Below are 17287 nucleotides of genomic sequence, written 5' to 3' on the forward strand. Positions count from 1 at the left end.
CCCCTGAGATGTAGTGGGGTTACCTTTTATTCCTCGTAGGAGGAGGCAGAGGCATGGGAATCTCTTACGTTAGTATTTGTGCCTGACATTCCCCTCTTGTTCATAACCCTGCTACACTCCAATTATACAGCGATCCTTCCCCACAGAATGCAAAACACATGATGGTCATTTGCTTAGGAGAAGCCACTGTTTCCTAACATGTCATCCGTCTGTTACATCTTCACTTTCTGAAAGACAGCAATCTGCCTGTGACTCCTTCTACATCATTTCACTTACTGGGTCTGAAGAAGGAGCCACTGTTCTGTTTAGGGCTAAGTGACCAAGTGCTTGGTCAGTACCTCAGAGCCAATTGGTTGGTTGGGGGTCAGTGAACTTGCTGTTCTTCGTTCTAAACCTATTGTGCCTTTCTGCCTTGTTGTTCCTATCAGTTTGGGTGCAGGTAACTCTGTTGCTGTTGTTCCCTAGTACAGGGATTACCCCTTTTTAACAGAACCTCCCTCTTTTTCATCTAGGTATTGGTTTTGGCAGCTCAGGAACTGTCCTATCCCAAATCCCGTGGGAAGACCAAGCATTCTGGTGCCCAAAAACCTTGTATCCAGCTGCTTCCTGGAAGTGACAGCTCTAAGGACTGGAGAAGAATTGTTGATGAGAGGATCAAAAGCAAGACTCGGAGATTTGCTACGGTGAGGCCAGGGCAGAAACAAACTGAAGTCAAATCCAGCAAAAATAGGGACGCTAGGAGTTGCTGTAGTTCTGTCCAGAAAGAGCAAAATACCTGTGAAATTGGCCCAAACCAAAGGAAAGGCTGTGTAACTTCCGGCAGGGAGAGGAAAATAAACCTCGAACTCCTTGCCTTGCATTGAGGGATAGTTGTTGCTGTTCTATGCTTGTTCTGAGCTTGTCTGGCCACTGCAGGGAGCTGTGACTGCACCTCACAGATCCCAGAGCCTCTTCCATCAGACTAGCTGCCTCTGGACTGGACTGTCTCAGCCTTCCTATTTTTCAGGGAGATAAATTGATGCCAGTTTCCTAGTTCCCAGAACTCCCCTGTGGTTCATCCCGGAGAACTTGCTTTCCAAAACTCCTTTATCCCTTGCATGTTCTTGTTTCTTATATCTAACCCAGCAGTACTGAGCTATATTGTACTGAAATATTTAGATGTGTGAAAGGATCTGAAGTGCGAAGTGAGCCATCCAGTCTGGAAACGAGTAGCCATAGGCGTACAAGCGAGTAGTGGCTGACAATGGGATGGCTGCAAGGAACCCGTAGTCTTGACAGTGTCCAGTGAAGTGGAAGAGTCAGAGGCTGCATCTTGTGTTTTAGACTTCATTTTTCTCTTGGACAGGGTCAGTCTCAAGTGGAACTGGCTTCCGGCCCAAATGAGTTCAATTCTGTTGCTGGGCACTTCTTTTTTCCATTGATTCAGCACTTTGACAGGTGAGTGTGAACACCTTGGGATGTGGGCCTGGCAGCTGCCAGAGTGAACCTTTCTGCTTGTTCTGCTTGCCTCAGAACAGCAGGCTAAAGCCCAGAAGCTGTGCGGGAGTCCAGTGACACCACACTGATGCGTGGCTCGTGCATAAAGCTTAGAGAGGAGGGGTTTGTGGTGTCTTGGACTTAGCCTATGAAGTCTTGTTGGGCAGGAGTATGCAAGACCCTACAGAAGTGAAGATACATTATGAAGAATAACCTGTCAGCAGGTACACAGGTGGATGATTTTGGCAGTACCAAACCAGTTGCCTTGGCTGACCCTCTGCCTTGGGAGGTTCACACAAAACCGCAGAACTCAGACTGCAGTCTTTAAACAAAGTTAACTCTGTCTCAGGTTTGGGCCTGTCACCTGGATTGGTCCTTGTGACCACGTTATAGAACACAGGACACAGTTTATTGTCAATCACTTAAGTCTTTGCTTACCTAAGGAAGGCTGAGTAATTCATTCCCTGAGAATCAAGATTCTTGTAATACCAGTCTTAATGGTTTGTTTCTAACAGCTAGTGGTGCTAGCTTTTGCATGCAGTTCTTTCTAAGTAAAGCCTGTTGGTAGAATAAGTGATACCTGCTGTAAGAGTAGAGGATATTACTGGTCTGGGAGCAAAGATGAGAGCAAACACCTGTGGCCTGTGTTAAACTGGGAATGACTGTATAATGATTGTTGTCATAGGGATTCAGGCTTGGGGGGGACAAGTCGCCTTGCATAACCACCCCAACTGTTCCAAAGATGCACTGATCAGCCTTCTCACTGCTACAGGATTGTGTATCTTGCACTTGCAGGCCTTTGACAACATTTGATCTCCTGGGGGAAGATTACTTTGTCCTTGGAAGACTGGTCCACACTTTAGCAATCCTGATGTACTTGGCTGTCAACACTGTGGTAAGAAAGGCTGCATGAGCTTGCAGATAGCAGGAGAGACTTCCAGCCTGGGAACTCAGAGGTGTCTTCTGAAATAGCAGGCCCCAGAGCACACTGCTACACTTAGACTGGCGGCAAGTTTGAGTTGCATGTGCTGAGAAGTTGCGAAAGGGGCTGGGAAAAAATGGTCAGAAAAGAAACATGGGATTCAAGACACCCCTGCACTATTTTTTACTGCTTCTGGTAGAAAAACTATCAACTTCTGTGGGAGGTTAGGCACATCATTTCACTCTACTGCGGAAGTTTCCTCATCTGTAAAATAAAGTTAATTGTAACCCTGATCTTCACAACAGTGTATCTCAAGGTCCAGTTCTGTAGAGTGGTGTGAACGTGAAGGTATTCAGTCTTCCTGTCATAATCCTGTTTTGCAGGCAGTTACTGCGATGGGAAAGGCGCTGCTGGAGTTTGTTTGGGCTCTGCGTTTCCACACTGACTCGTGAGTTGTAGTTGTATGCTTTCATTTTTAAAGATCAGCTGCGAGCTGGTCTCCAGCCATGGTTTGTCTTTGTCTAAGACTGACACCTGACTGAGAATGTCAGTGACTGAATCCACTAACTCTATGCTCTCCTCCAGCCTTGTGTTCTTATGAGTGAGTATTGCAAGAATATGTAATGAAGGCATTGCTTTAATGTCAGACCAACATATGAACTTGGCTAGTGTCTTCTAGCGTGGAGATACAGTCATTACCTATAGAAAGCATGACAAATTTCTTGATCAACTATCCACGTCATAGTTTCATCTATGTTTACTCAGGGAGCTCAGAAAACTTTAGATTCAATTCCAGCATTCAACCCTGGAAAGATTAAGACATGTAGCCAAAATGCTGTGAACACCCAGTTTCTGTTTTGATCTCAGACTTGTCCAGGACTCTGAATTATACTAGACTCCCCGAACCACAGCGTGGCAGGGGGTCTGTATGTGGGCACTCTGCTAGCTGGTGCATGATTACACTCCTAATCAGTAGCAATATGGCAAAAGTCGTCATAATCACAAACATTTGAAACTGGAGAACCCCTGAGGTGAGGAAATCAAGGTAGAGCACGAAGTTGCAGGTTCTAACCAGTTCTGTCTTTCTCCAACAGGTATGTGCGCCAGGGTCTTTTGTCCTGTATCTCCTCCGTGCTCCTCAGTGTCCCTGCGGAGCGTCTTCTGGAAGACATGACAGAAGAGCTTTTGGAGGCTCAGTCCTGGCTGGGAGGTAAGATGTGGTGGTGTACGCCAGTGTTTTTCTGGTTAGTGGTGCAGTCTTTGTGCAGCATCTCTTTGTGATGGTAGCAGTAATGTCCTAGTGTTGTGCACCAGAGATTTGCATGATAAGCATATTTATCGCTTGCTTCTAAGTTTAGGGCAAATACCAGACCACACTGTGTGCTGTACAGATGTATTACCGAGGTATCTAAAGCATAAGCTGAGCGCTGCGTATGGCATTTCAAAGTGTGACTATCCTCACCTTCCAGGCCGACCAAAATAATCCCAAAGTGTATTATGTGCCCTCTTTCTCTGTGTAAGCGTCCAACCACCCACCTCATGAAGCTGCAGAAAGTATTGTCGTATTGCATATTACATCCGGGCAGCGACTTTGACCAGCAGTAACATACAGGGCTTGTATGGCCCGTTTACACCATGTGCACAGAAGGCGGGTTTCATTAGTGCTAAAAATAGGAGGAAGAAGAGCATGGCCCCATCTCCTAACTTCCTATTGCTGATGGAAAGAACAACCTATGAAAGACAGCAAATGACTTTACATGCTGCACCCAACGCATCTTGCATCAACACAAGATGTTTGTGGGTTCTGGTAGGCTGGAACTGCACAAATTGGTGGTCAGGTATCGCAGTGTGCTGGAAGTACAAGAGGAAATGACGCTGTGTGCCTTGTAGCTCTGAAGCTTCCACTGTATGCTGAGTGGACCTCATGTGAGTCCCTGGCTTTCCTTCACCATTCTCACTCTTGGCGAGTTGGCTTCCCACAGGGAGCAGGCAGGAAGCGACACTGACACAGCGGCCTCTGATCCTTGCAGGTTGTGGAGGTCTGTGCCCTTCAAAAGGAAGAGAGCTGCCTTGTGGAGCCGAAAAATTTACTTTTCCCATGGCATGGTGTGCTCTGAGGAATCTGCTTGTCTCTGCAGTTAACACTGCTATTGCCAAGTAAAGCCTTTCCAGGAATGTTATAAATGTATTTTCAGCATGAGGGTCTGCGTAATCTGTCTTTAATGAGTTATTTTTGGGAGGAGGAGGATGACAGAGCTAGTAGCATCTTTTTATGCCTGTAGGTAGACTAATAGCCATCTCTTTGCACGTAGTGCTTTTGCATGAAAATTGCATGGTAGATCCTGGTGGGAATGAGAGCAGGGTAAGATCACCGTTGTGTGTATAGTAGAGAAGGGGAAATTGTTGTAGGAGCCATTCAGAAACCTTAAAGAATACAACTCAGCTCCACGTCTGGTCAGGTGTGAATTTAAGTGCAATTTAAAAGGGCTTCTAGAGCTGCTTCCTGAAACACAGCAGCTTCGTGGGCTATGCCTTTGCTATTTGTTGTACGATTGTTGGTAAAACAGCTATCACAGGGAGGCACTGGGCTCCTCCTTGCTGCTCTGACAGGTGAAGTCAGTCACTAGAGACCTACTTTTGTGACTGAATCGTGGTTTTGAGCTAGCGGACTTGCTGTTGGTTCATGACTCTTCCAGACGAGATTTGCAAGAGGTGTCATGTATTAGCTCTACTGCTGTAGCTGGGAAAAATGACAAGCTGTCAAGCATGCAAGCCTTCTACTACCATGCCTCATGGCCAGGAGAAGTCACTGCTTTGGGTTTCAGCTTAAAGCGTCTACCTTTCTCCTGCTATGGCTAAAGCACAATGAGGAACAGTGGGCTAGAAAATGTTATCCATGAAACATTTAGTAGAAATCTACAAATCTGCTCCAGTTTCCGTATCACAGCCTATGCAGATCGCTGTAGTTCATCGTGTGAATATGACTGACTGTTCCTGCCCTTCAGCCTTTGGGCTGTAACTAAACTTTTTCCCATTAGAAAGTGTTCACAGTGTGGTGTAAGAAACTACTTCAGTCGCTGTCATGGTGCTGTCTACTTAGTGGATGCTTTGGGACATTTCTGCTGGGGAGAGAGGCTAGGATCCACCTTGTACTTGTCTGTCATTGCCCTTAATGCCATGCTGGACCTACTACTGAGTAGCCTAATCTTTCCCGGGGGAGGGAGGGAATACCTAAACATTTCTAGGAAACAGTTCCTTTGATTCCTCAGCAGCTGCCTTTGAGGGAATTCCCCACCCCCTGCAAGTGCTGTAGAGCTATGTCATAGGTAAGTTTGTTTTATGTAAGGACCTGAATGAGACTCTGGTGCCCTGTGCCTCCCTTCCAGTGGCAGCAGTTCAAGGTCCATGCTCATGGCAATTAGAAACAGTGCCAACATCAGTCTCTTAGCTTTTGAGATTGTACTAAGCTGTCTTGTAACCTCCCCCTTTTTGCCTTCTGTAGAGGGAGTGTGGAAACACCATCGCGAAGCTCTCCCCGAGGTTATAAATAGCCCTACTCTATCTGAATGAGTCATGTGTTTGGGCTGACAGTACTGGGCTCTGAGCACACTGCTTGTGCGTACAGGATATCCTTACACAGACTCTCTGCTCTTCCAGGCTCCCCCTGCTCAGACATCCTGCGTGCATCCTGGCTTTTACTTTGCAGGCCTGTTAAGGGCCCCTGAAATAACAGCTGCTGGAAGCAGCTTCATGCCCTCCCTTACATGCTGCATAAAGTGTGAAAGAACTACTAGTTTATCAGAACGCTGACCACTCAGAACAGAGCATGTGTTGAAACTTGGGGCCTGCCTCTTTCTTTCCCCCATTTGAAGGGCAGCGTGACCACAGATTTCAGGAGGGAGCACCGAGCGTTTGTTTAGATTGCAGGAATTGGCAGAATGGAGACTTTAGGCTTTTGAGTAAGCGGATTTCTAATTGCAAACTGCATTCATGCTAGTAGATCAGCTGTAGAAAGGTTATGTATAGCTCAAGGGCACAAGTATAAATTCTGGCATGGAGGTTATCCCATGGAATGCAAGGTCAGTTAGTTTCTGTAGTGTTTCAACCCAACTGACTATCTGTTTCTGCTACAAGAATGAACTGTGAGCTTGTCACGTGAACTGTCACGTGTTACAGTCGGGGCTTAGCTAAACTCATACTGCTTAAGATGGTCAAGTGTGCGCATCTTTGCCTTCTGGTCTAACATAATTCCTGCAAGTGCTGATGTCCAGCCCAGACTTTGTTGCATTTGCTGTTGCGTTTAGTGCTGTTCTGTGAGGGTCAGTGAAACAGTAGAGAAGTGTTAGGTGAAGGGTGGTTTTTCCCATTTTCCAGCTAAGAGTGGCTTCTTCTTTTACAGATGTGGTGGAGAAAGATCCAGATGGGGACTGCAGGAGGCTGGCCTTGCAGAACTTGCTACTAATGGAGAACCTGAAAAAGAAACTCAAAACTGTCCCTTCCTAGCTGAAGGGTAAAAGAAATGACCTTTACCTCATACTCTTGCCAGCTGGATGTGTGTAGGCACTGCTGGGGCCTCTTCAGCAGTCACCTGGCTGGAGGAGAGGAAGAAGGGGGGAAGGGTACAGAGCTGTAAGCCAGCGAACCTGACTTGACATCTGGACTTTGTAGTGGGGGCCAATTTAGTGAGCTATTGCTATCCGGTACGGAGTGTACAGATGCAGGAAGGTAGGCTAGCACTGCCATCCTCCCCACACCTCCCCAGCCCCCACCCCCAGCTATTTATAACCTTGGCAGGTTTGAGTGCTCTGCTAAAAATACAGGGAAGATCTCATAGCAGACTTCTTGTCAGAAAAACAGGAGGGTTGGAGAGGTCCACTTACCTCCCAGGGCTAGGTCTACGATATGCCGATAACAAAGGCTCCCGTGTCTTCTAGCAGTCAGCGTTTGGTGGAATAGTTACTGGTCTGCTGTTCGGAGGGGTGGCATGGTGTAGGGAGTGACACCGCCAATGAGACGCAAGAACCGAATAGCTACACTGAAGTTCTGAAAACGTGCCAAACCGTAAAGGCTTGAGCTAGAGCTGTGCTGTGGTTAGGAAGGAACAAAGCAGGAATTCTTTTTGTATAATCTTAGTACAGAAATAAGTTTCTATTAAAGGATAACTAATGTCCAGATTTTGACCTTAAAATCTCCCTCCACCCTTCTTCCCTGAAAGCATACAATTTAAAAACTTCATATTCACACCAAGTTTTGAAGCAAGTCACAAAACAGAAAGAAGAAAAATCACTCTAAGCAGAAGGGCTAGTTGGTATGAAATGTATGAGAGTGGCTTTATAAATACACCTTCGCGGGGCAGGGGAACAGGCTTAAAGGTGAGCAAAGCCTTGGTTGCTTACGTTGGGCTTCACTTCTCGTGGTCTTACTTGTGCCAGGGAAGAAATTTGCATCCTAAAGTCTGACTAGTACAGAGTAGCTCGACGTAACTGTGGTGTTTGGAAAAGAAGCTTCACAGTGAGAAAGAAGCTTCGCTGGCTCAAAGTGACCCTGCTTGAGCAGGGAGGATTGGACCAGATGACCTCCAGAGGTCCCTCCCAACCCCAACCATTCTGTGATTCTGAGGTTTAGTCCAGATTTCTGTAAGTGGTAGCTCTAGCCTGCATGACCCTATGGTGTATTTAAATGCAAAAGCTCTGGGTTGGGGGAAGTCTCCATTCTGCAGTAGGGGAGAAGTTTGACTTTTACCCAAGCTCCTACCCCAACGGGACAGAGATTGTTTTCAGAAGCTCTGACTTCTAGGGAACAACAAATAAGTTAGCACCTTAGCAGATCAAAGTTGTACTTGAAAATTTTGTCAACTCAGGATTTTCCACCTCAGTTACTCAGCTCTTTTTTGTACTCGGAAAAAGGCCTGCAGTTACAATATGCAGTTCTTGTTGGGTTCCCCCCCCCCCCCAGATTTATTAAAATACTAAAACCAGCTTCATTACAGGATATACATGTGAATCTTTGTATGTAGTGTTTGAGATAATACATTAACTTCAATACTGTTGCTTGTACAGTCAAGCAGGAGGAATAAATTTCTTGGTAATAACCAAAAAGCCTTGTTGCAGCAGTGTGTTGACTGATACGTGACCCCTAATGAGGACAGAACAAATGACCTAGTATTAAAGTCAACTTTGCGTTTGGTAAGTGTAAGTTGTCAAGGGTCCTCCACCTCGTCAGCCACTTCTTCCTCCACCTCCTTGTTCTCCACGCTGCTGTGGCGAATTTGCTCTGGAACCAGGGTTCGGCTTACGGGAATGCCTACTCCTCGGTGAACTGCCTCAATGGTCTGCTGAGTCACGTAGTAGCTCAGGTTCATGGGTGGAACTCTTTTCTGCATCTCTTCCAGATACCGGTGAGCCTAAAGTAACACACAGGGATCGCTGTTACGGGGGGGGTGCTGCTTACAAGAGTCCCAGCAAAACGGTGAAAAGCGTCCACCCTTAGCGCGCGGCTGAGCTCTTGACAGGAGCTCAGCGTTGAAGGGTGCTAACGCTTAGCCAGGAGTTGTAGCCTTTGCGAACGTGATGACCTTTCACAGTGACTTGTGTCAATTCTAACTTTTTCAGTTTAAAAAAGAAGGGGTCTCAAAGGCTGGTTTTACATTCTCCTGATAGCTAAAGCACTGTCAAAACAACACGTGAAAAATAAGGTTAATCAGCACAGCTGGAGAAGTTAGCACTTGGCAGCCTTATCTTTCATAATCAAGCAGGTTACGGTTTAGTCCAAACGCTGGCGCGTGTGTGGCACTTCTGCCCTGAAGCAGTGATTCACCGTTTCCTCAAATGACTGCAATTTCAAAATTTTCTTTTCTTCTTTGGCCAGGTGGCAAATGAAGTACAGTGTAATTGCTGAGACGGACCTAGACAGACCCTTCTGTTCTTGCCCAATAACTGGGAATGTTTAAGAATCCACTGCTGTTTATGCTCTGTGTCCTGTGCGCTTTTTCTCTTCAGTCCCATGAAATGAAAAATATATTGATACGGATATAGTTCCTGGGGTCTACCACACCCTGCTGAGCAGTTTAGCTCCTGTGAAGGAGCCTCTACTATGGAACGTCATCCTGTACGAGATAACCATGCTATGCCAAGTGGCACTGGCGTATAAAAAATACAGGCTCTGTAGATGGGAAGAATTAAGAATTAACTTACCATGTGGAAGTCCTCCACTTGTACGTAATGTTCAACCAGAAATCCCAAGACATCGCCATGACGGATGGCGTTGTCAAAATCTTGTTCAGCTAGGAGAAGTTCACACTGTCTGACTGCTTCTTTGGGATCTTCAGAGTAAACTCTAGTAAAGAGCAAAAGGAAACTGTTAACAGTCTGGGGGAGAGCATTCGGCGTGTCATGTGAAGAACAGGGAAGATTTTTTTTTTTACTGTGTTACGTTTCATAATCGCCTTTCTGGCTACACTTTCCTTGGTCAATACACTTGCTTATATTTCAGGTTACGTTTTCATCTTTAATGTCAACAGCACTTTTAAAAAACACATAATGGTTTCCCTGCTAGAAAACTGTTAACAGCAGCTTTTAGAAGTGAGTCTGCAAATTATTTATTAAACTGTAGGTACAGCTTTTCTTCTTGTCTGGTATTTCTGTCATTAGTTTACATGCTCTGAATACTGCAGCTCACCTCCGAGCGTGGACGAATCGCTTAATCAGGGTCATCTTGCTTTGCAAAAGTGCTAGTTTGCTTTCCTGTTCCAGAGGGCTTCTAGTCTTTGCTTTTGAAAGGCACTTATATGCTTCTGTCAGTGCTCCTTGTGCTTTCTCATAGTTCTGATACTCATCGATTTCTACCTGCAAGAGGAGAAATGAGATGAACGTTTTGCTCCAGAGCTAACAAACCAAACAGCTTTAGCAGTCACAGAAGGGGGATGCACCTGAGCACATGCATCATAGAAACCTGCCAACAGGTCAAGGGCCCTTCCTTTAGTGTAGAAGCTAATGATGTTCTTCATAATCTCGGGGTCCTTGCACCAATCCAGTGATTGTAGATAGTTGGCTGCCATGATATAAATCTCTCTCTGTCTGGAAACTCCCGCAAAGAAGACAATTTTCTCAGTATCTCCAGATTTCAGCAGTGCCCTCATCGCCTAGCAATAGAAAGGGGGGCATGGGGGAAGAGGGGGAAAAAATATCAGTGTGAATGCAAAAACACAAGGTATACTAAGATGGCTAGGGATCCTCCTCTGGATAGTCTACTGTATGAAGACTGTTCCAAGATTTACTTCTCAAAATACCCTTGTTTTGAGAAATCTTAAGGAGGTAATAGGCTCAGCCTCTCCAGCTTTTTTTCCTATGTATCCAGGCTGACCTTTAACTTGTTTCCTGCTTGCGTGTATTTCTTGGTTGCCATGTGGTAATTGCCTTGTCTCATGCAGCAATCGGCAATTTGCTCCAACAGCTCTCTCCGGGACTCCTCAGAGAGGTCCTTGGAGTCTTTAGAGACCGTCATCTTCTCAGCCATCTCCTCTGTGATGGTCAGGTTCTGCTTCAGGCAAAGCTGCAGAGCTTCACGGTACTAAGGGAAGCGAGAAAGCAAGGAGATGTTGCAAACACTATAGTGATACTTCACGTTGCTCGTGGTGTAACCTACAGAAATTAGCTCTATGAAGGCACAAATGCTAGCAGCTGTGGATGCTCTGTCTAGAATGTTGTTGGGTAGTTAAGCATCCCGACATCAACTCCTGTTCATTCTTTTGTTCACTAAGAATGCATTTGTTCTTCCACAAAGGCCATTGTTTCTCACCTGTTTTCTCAGCGGACACTAATGCGGCACTGAAGATTCGTCCATTTCGTCTCTTTGAACATGACATTCTCAGAGACGTACCAGTCAGGTTTATTAGGCATGATGGATTATATTAAGGTTTTCAGCAAATACAAATAAAATCAATACAGGCATTTGAAAGGTTTTATTAAATATTTTGCTACTTCCCATATAGGAACAAATTATGAGTAGAATATATAATAGCTTTTAGCCCAGAAAGGGGCTACTGTACCCTTGCAAAACATGGAAGAAAGCAAGACACAGGCGCTCATTAAAGAGGAGGGAGTGCAGGACTGCTTTGGTACCCGGCATTTTTGGTAAGGCTGAGTTGCCAGCATAACAATGAGGGCGAGGCAGACGTGTGTAAAAGTTTAGGTGCGAAATGAAGCGCCTTAGCTACGTTGGTGGTATGACAAGAGGGACAGCATTCGGGGGTTTTTGACTGATGATGTTATAATTTCCCTGTCTCTCAATATGTTAGTTTAGAGAGTAGGAGTTTTTCTTTTCCCAAGAGTGCAAAATCTGCAGGTTTTAAGCCAGAAATAAGACAAAAAGTCAGGAATCCATTTCTGGAGTTGAGCCCAGTGGGCTACCACCCCCTGAGTCGCTGGCATGAGAGGAAACATTAAACCTTAACAAAGATAAATGTATGTGCATGCACACACACACACCTGTTGTGCTCCTCTTTACCTGTGCGTGGAGGGACCAGAGAAGCTAGAGCTTACCTTTTTGGCTGTTAGTAACAACTCCATTGCTTTCTCATACTGAGCATGTTCAATAAAAAAATCAGAACAGCGGGCTAGCAGAGCTGGGTCTGAGTGCTCATCCAGGTCTTCAGCAATTAGCTGTAGGGCCCCAAACTGCTGTGTGGCAAAGGCTAGCTCCAGTGCTTTGGAGAAATGTCCTGCCTGCAAAATTAAGAATGAGTCTTTGAAGACTAGAATAAACACTGCAGAATCAGTTTACAGGATACCCTAGAGTGGAGTAATAAAGCATTACCCGCCATGAAGAAATGAGTAATAAACTTATAGTAAAAACTACAGTTGATTTAATGTTCCTCTGTGTCCTGGCTTCGGCTGGGATAGAGTTAATTTCCTTCCTAGCAGCTGGTACAGTGCTGTGGTTTGGATTTAGGGTGAGAACAATGTTGATAACACACCAATGTTTTAGTTGTTGCTGAGCAGTGCTTATACTAAGTCAAGGACTTTGCAGCTTCCCATGCCCTGCCAGCAAGGAGGTGCACAAGAAGCTGGGAGGGGGCACAGCCAAACTGGCCAAAGGGACATTCCATACCATGTGGCGTCATGCTCAGTACAGAAACTGGGGAAAGCTGGCCGGGGGGGCCGCTGCTGGGGACTGGCTGGGCATCAGTCGGCAGGTGGTGAGCGATTGCGCTGTGCACCACTTGCTTTGTGTATTCTTCTATTATTACTACTACTACTTTATTTTATTACAATTATTAAACTTTTTATCTCAACCCATGAGTTTTCTTACTTTTACTCTTCCGATTTTCTCTCCCATCCCACTGGGGTGGGGAGAGTGAGCGAGCAGCTGGGTGGGGCTCAAGTTGCTGGCTGAGGTTAAACCACGACACTTTGCTGTAGGAACCGCTTCAGTTTAAAGTTTGGTATTTTTTACTACAAAGACATTTACCTTGTGGTATAACATGACAGCTCGGTCCATTTGCTCCCCCTTTTCCTCATAATAGCATGCTGCCTCTATCATGTCTTCCGGAGAGCTCAGAAGAGCCAGATTCATCAGCTGATCATCTAAATTGTTCTCCTATTCAAAAGCAAAGATTTGGCTCTAGGTACGCAGCAAACAGATTTCATAATTCTGTCTTCTGGCAAGCCTATAGCTTCACACTGTCACACAGTAGCCCACCAACCCCCCTTCTGTGTGAAACCTATACCAACCCAAGTAACTCTGAGCTGCAACAATGATCATTTCTTTCAAGCAGTTTTCTGTTGAGATACACAAGAAAATAATGTCCCATACAACCAAGCCTGTACTGATGCATCTTTTGTAGACGATGCAGGCAGAAACTGGGAGCATCTTCATAATGGGCTCCGTATGAGCAAGAAGCATCTCACAAGAGAGAATGGGCACAAACAGCTTGTACCGCTTTCATTCTGTATGCTGCCTAAGGATAGAATCCTACTTTGCTTTTGGACATAAGTGTACCTCTTCACATACCTTACACAAGCGGATGGCGTTGTTAAATGCCTGGGCCCTGGTGTAGAAATGTACAGCCTGCTTGATTTCATCCTGACTCTCATACTGGCGGGCCAAGTGATAGGATGCTGCCCAATTCCCCGTTTCGTTTGCTATTTCAGCAGCCTTGAAAACGAAATTATATAGCTTTACTTTGTGCCCATACTCATCCCAGGAATGAGAATTCTCTGGAAGCAGATGATGGGAGCAGGCTGCCTTACCTTCTGAATGTTGCCCTGAAAGCAGTGGACACGGACTAGGGAAAAATAATCCTGAGCCAGTGCATAGTATTTTAGCGCAGATTCCATATCCGATTGGCTCTCCAGATACTGTGCCCACCATTTCCACAGGCTCCTAGAAAAGCAACAATATTAACTGCAGTAACAAGAATTGCCAGAGACTGCATTTTTCACTCCTGGAGATCTTGATCTCAAGACTAGATACATTTTTTTAGAATGTAGACAAGGCTTTACCCCAACTCAAGGGTGATGTTCAAAGGTCTGCACTACAAGGGAGTTCAGCCTAGGTATCTAATGTGGCAGCTCTTGAGCGAGATGTAGCATAATCCTGAAAAGCTGTAGGAGGATCATAATGGATAAGGCAGTGGCTGAACTTGCGGCTGAGAGGATTCATACTCCTCCTTCCCTGCTCTCTTCACAAGTTGTATTTCAGACCTGAAAGTCCCATTCGGGAGAAGGAACAAGCATAGCACTGACTTGTCTTTCATCTTGTTGACGTAGTTCTCCAGGGCTTGTAAGTCTTCAGAGAGCATTCGGGGTACCTCGAACCTATGTGTGTCTGACTTCTCATAGCTGTAGAGAAAAAGAACACATTCGATGTGAAATGACTACCTCCTTATTAGCTCACTTCCTGTGTAAAAAAATCCATTTAATGTTGTTTGACAGCTATAGAGTGACAACACTGGTAACACTGCTTCATTTATATTATTACATTCACTGTAAGGCCAGTTGCAGTCTGCCAGCACCATCAAAAATAAAAAGGTCGATGGTCCTGCAAGGCACCTGGAATCAGGGAGGCAATGTGATCGCAGAACAGTAAATACTTTAAAAGTGCCAGTGATGGCCCAAAGAAATAGCCCGGAAAGCTCCCCAAACATTAAGCACATCCCTGTGCAACTGGCTGAAAAGGTCACAAGAGCCCTGGGCTCCTCAGCTTGCCTAGTCCTTCTGCCATCCACTGCCACTTCAGCCTCTTCTCCACTACCGGGAGATCACTGCACTTACACCACCATCCACCGTTAGAGCCTCTCCTCACCACCCTGCCCACCTTGCTCATCTAATGGGTCTGTCTGATCACATCAGAGCTCTACTTTGACTCTGAACAGTAGTGACCTTATTATATTATTATTATATTGCAAGGCTTCATATAGTAAAACTCATACAAAAACAAGATTTCAAACAACAAATACAACACATTAAAAATCACCTCCCTTAACTTCTCTAGGGACTCATCAATCACAGGAGAGGACCAGGCGCCAGAAGCACCCAAGTCAGACTAAATTCTACCACAGCAGTTGTGTCTGGGACTTTCAGGAGAAGTAAACAAGTGGTTTTGTCATGGAAAAGGAAGGAAAAGAGGGCAGTGGTCTTCCAGAGACAAGTACAGAACTGGATATTAGTGGGGTTCAACTATTGGCCCCGACAAGACACTTAACCTTTCCAACGCTATTAGCCTGGGAGGGTGCTGGGAAGTTTATTGTAACAATGCTTTCACTCCGTGAGATAGAAAGCACCAGAAATGGGAAAAGACTTTAATTAATTATTAGCAGTCATCACCAGACATCCTCCTTAGCCTGCTCCCAGTCTTCACAGGGGAACAAGGCTCCAAATCCCCTGGGAGCCACAGGCTGGTGCTTACTGGGCGAGTGCAAGACTGTGCTCTCCGGTTGCCTCCAGGTGCTTAGCGTAGTTGTAGTACGTGGTGCGTAGGTGAACCCGATCGTGAGCTTCTGCTGTTTCGATGGCTTTCTGCCACTGGTTTGAGGCTTGATAGAACTTGTTCAGGAGGTCGTAGCGTTTGCAAGCCTTGTACAGTCGCTCCGCATCCTCCTGGAAGGAGAGCATACAAACACCTCGTTAGCTCCGACCGGTGTTTCGTAGGTGTCCTTCACAACAGACACTGCACTTCTGAGTAGTTTATTAGTGCAGGTCATTGTAATGCAATTAAAGTAACAATAATTCAGGCAGGGGGTTTAACCAACTAAATATACGTAGCCTGGAATAGCACATTACTGGGAAACAGGATGTTTATGTGAAAATAAGGAAAGCACTCAGATCCTGGCATTTACTGTACAATATCAACTGGGGGTGATATGAGCAAGCCATCAACAATTAAACGCTGTCATCAGGAGCGTAAACCATTTCAGAAAGGGGAGATATGCTCATGTGGGGCTACAGTTAATGGCCACGCAGCCTACCCAGAGGTGAGGTCCGGGAGACAGTCCTAGGCACTAGGGGTTTTGGCAAGAAGGTGTTATGTGCCAGGGGACCCCCTGCGACCTCCGAGCAGGTCTCAGAGGTAGCAATGCTGTTCGTGGATAACTGAGATCCATTCCTGGGAATAAACGGTGTTAATTTAAGACAGAATTAGAACAGGAGGATTTTGCCGATGCTGACGCAAGGGCAGGCAAATTTGGAACTATTATTTTTACGCTTTGAGAGGTACTCCTGTGGAAGGAGCATTTTCCTGCTCCACCCAACTGCTGTCCAGCTAAACACTATATTTAGTAAATTGAGATTATCTGTCCAAGACAGAAAAATAGTTTCTGTCTCTTATTGTTTCAAATTCAAAAAAGCATAGAAAGTAGAGATGGAAGATGCCTGCACTATGATTCTGTATAAGATGAAAAAAAGCAACAGAACTGCATTCGTTTTGCTACAGTTCCCCTCTGCCTCTCCAAATAGATCTAAATATCCAAAATAAGGAGTGTTGACACTTTTCAGCCTCATAGCTTTCTCTGCCAGGAAGCTTTTCCAAACATTTAGTTGGAATTTTCCTTTTCTTCTTCACTTTAATTCAGAATAGTTCCTCTATCTCTCTAGCACTTATACTCTTAAAATTGCTGTAGCTTCATAGAATCATAGAATAGCTTGGGTTGGAAGGTCATCTAGTCCAACCCCCCTGCCGTGGGCAGGGACATTTCCAACAAGATCAGGTCGCTCAGAGCCCCGTCCAACCTGACCTTGAACGTTTCCAGGGATGGGGCATCCACCACCTCTCTGGGCAACCTGGGCCAGTGCTTCACCACCCGCAGCGTAAAAAATTTCTTCCTTATATCTAGTCGAAATCTACCCCCCTTTAGTTTAAAGCCATTCCCCCTTGTCCTGTCACAACAGGCCCTGCTAAAGAGTTTGCCGCCATCTTTTTTATAAGCCCCCTTTAAGTACTGACAGGCTGCACTAAGGTCTCCCCAAAGCCTTCTCTTCTCCAGGCTGAACAACCCCAACTCTCTCAGCCTTTCTTCATAGGAGGGGTGTTCCATCCCCCTGATCATTTTTGTGACCCTCCTCTGGACCTGCTCCAACAGGTCCGTGCCTTTCTTACGCTGAGGGCTCCAGAGCTGGACGCAGTGCTCCAGGGGGGTCTCACCAGAGCAGAGTAGAGGCGCAGAATCCCCTCCCTCGACCTGCTGGCCACGCTGCTTTGGATGCAGCCCAGGGTACGATTGGCCTTCTGGGCTGCGAGCGCACATTGCTGGCTCATGTCCAGCTTTTTGTCCACCAGTACCCCCAAGTCCTTCTCGGCAGGGCTGCTCTCCATCCCTTCATCCCCCAGCCTGTACTGATACTGGGGGTTGCCCTGACCCAGGCGCAGGACCTTGCACTTGGCCTTGTTAAACCT

General features: G+C 45.8%; 2 protein-coding genes across 7 annotated transcripts in view; one reads left to right on the forward strand and one right to left on the reverse strand.

Annotated features, from left to right (window-relative positions):
• The window catches only part of TELO2 (telomere maintenance 2), a 29536-nt gene that overhangs the window by 11783 nt on the left and 466 nt on the right, over positions 1 to 17287 (forward strand). For 2 of the 4 annotated variants that reach the window (XM_076351222.1, XM_076351223.1), the window contains exons 15-20: positions 513 to 683; positions 1346 to 1437; positions 2272 to 2371; positions 2782 to 2846; positions 3493 to 3608; positions 4429 to 4841. In XM_076351222.1, coding sequence (XP_076207337.1) covers positions 513 to 683; positions 1346 to 1437; positions 2272 to 2371; positions 2782 to 2846; positions 3493 to 3608; positions 4429 to 4559 — 675 coding nt within the window. In that variant the 3' untranslated portion in view covers positions 4560 to 4841. Of the gene's footprint in view, positions 1 to 512; positions 684 to 1345; positions 1438 to 2271; positions 2372 to 2781; positions 2847 to 3492; positions 3609 to 4428; positions 4842 to 6797; positions 7673 to 17287 lie in introns of those variants that run through there. The other 2 variants (XM_076351224.1, XM_076351225.1) reach the window with 2 other exon arrangements.
• Positions 7701 to 17287, reverse strand: part of IFT140 (intraflagellar transport 140) — a 91117-nt gene continuing 81530 nt past the window's right edge. For all 3 annotated transcript variants that reach the window (XM_076351221.1, XM_076351220.1, XM_076351219.1), the window contains exons 20-30: positions 15305 to 15495; positions 14143 to 14238; positions 13648 to 13780; positions 13409 to 13552; positions 12866 to 12994; positions 11938 to 12120; positions 10760 to 10966; positions 10326 to 10538; positions 10076 to 10242; positions 9592 to 9733; positions 7701 to 8801 (exon numbers count right to left, since the gene is read on the reverse strand). In XM_076351221.1, the coding sequence (XP_076207336.1) occupies positions 8598 to 8801; positions 9592 to 9733; positions 10076 to 10242; positions 10326 to 10538; positions 10760 to 10966; positions 11938 to 12120; positions 12866 to 12994; positions 13409 to 13552; positions 13648 to 13780; positions 14143 to 14238; positions 15305 to 15495 (1809 nt within the window). In that variant the 3' untranslated portion in view covers positions 7701 to 8597. The remainder of the gene's footprint in view (positions 8802 to 9591; positions 9734 to 10075; positions 10243 to 10325; positions 10539 to 10759; positions 10967 to 11937; positions 12121 to 12865; positions 12995 to 13408; positions 13553 to 13647; positions 13781 to 14142; positions 14239 to 15304; positions 15496 to 17287) is intronic.

The sequence above is a fragment of the Aptenodytes patagonicus genome, chromosome 13 (assembly GCF_965638725.1).
Source record: "Aptenodytes patagonicus chromosome 13, bAptPat1.pri.cur, whole genome shotgun sequence".
NCBI classification, from domain to species: Eukaryota; Metazoa; Chordata; class Aves; order Sphenisciformes; family Spheniscidae; genus Aptenodytes; species Aptenodytes patagonicus.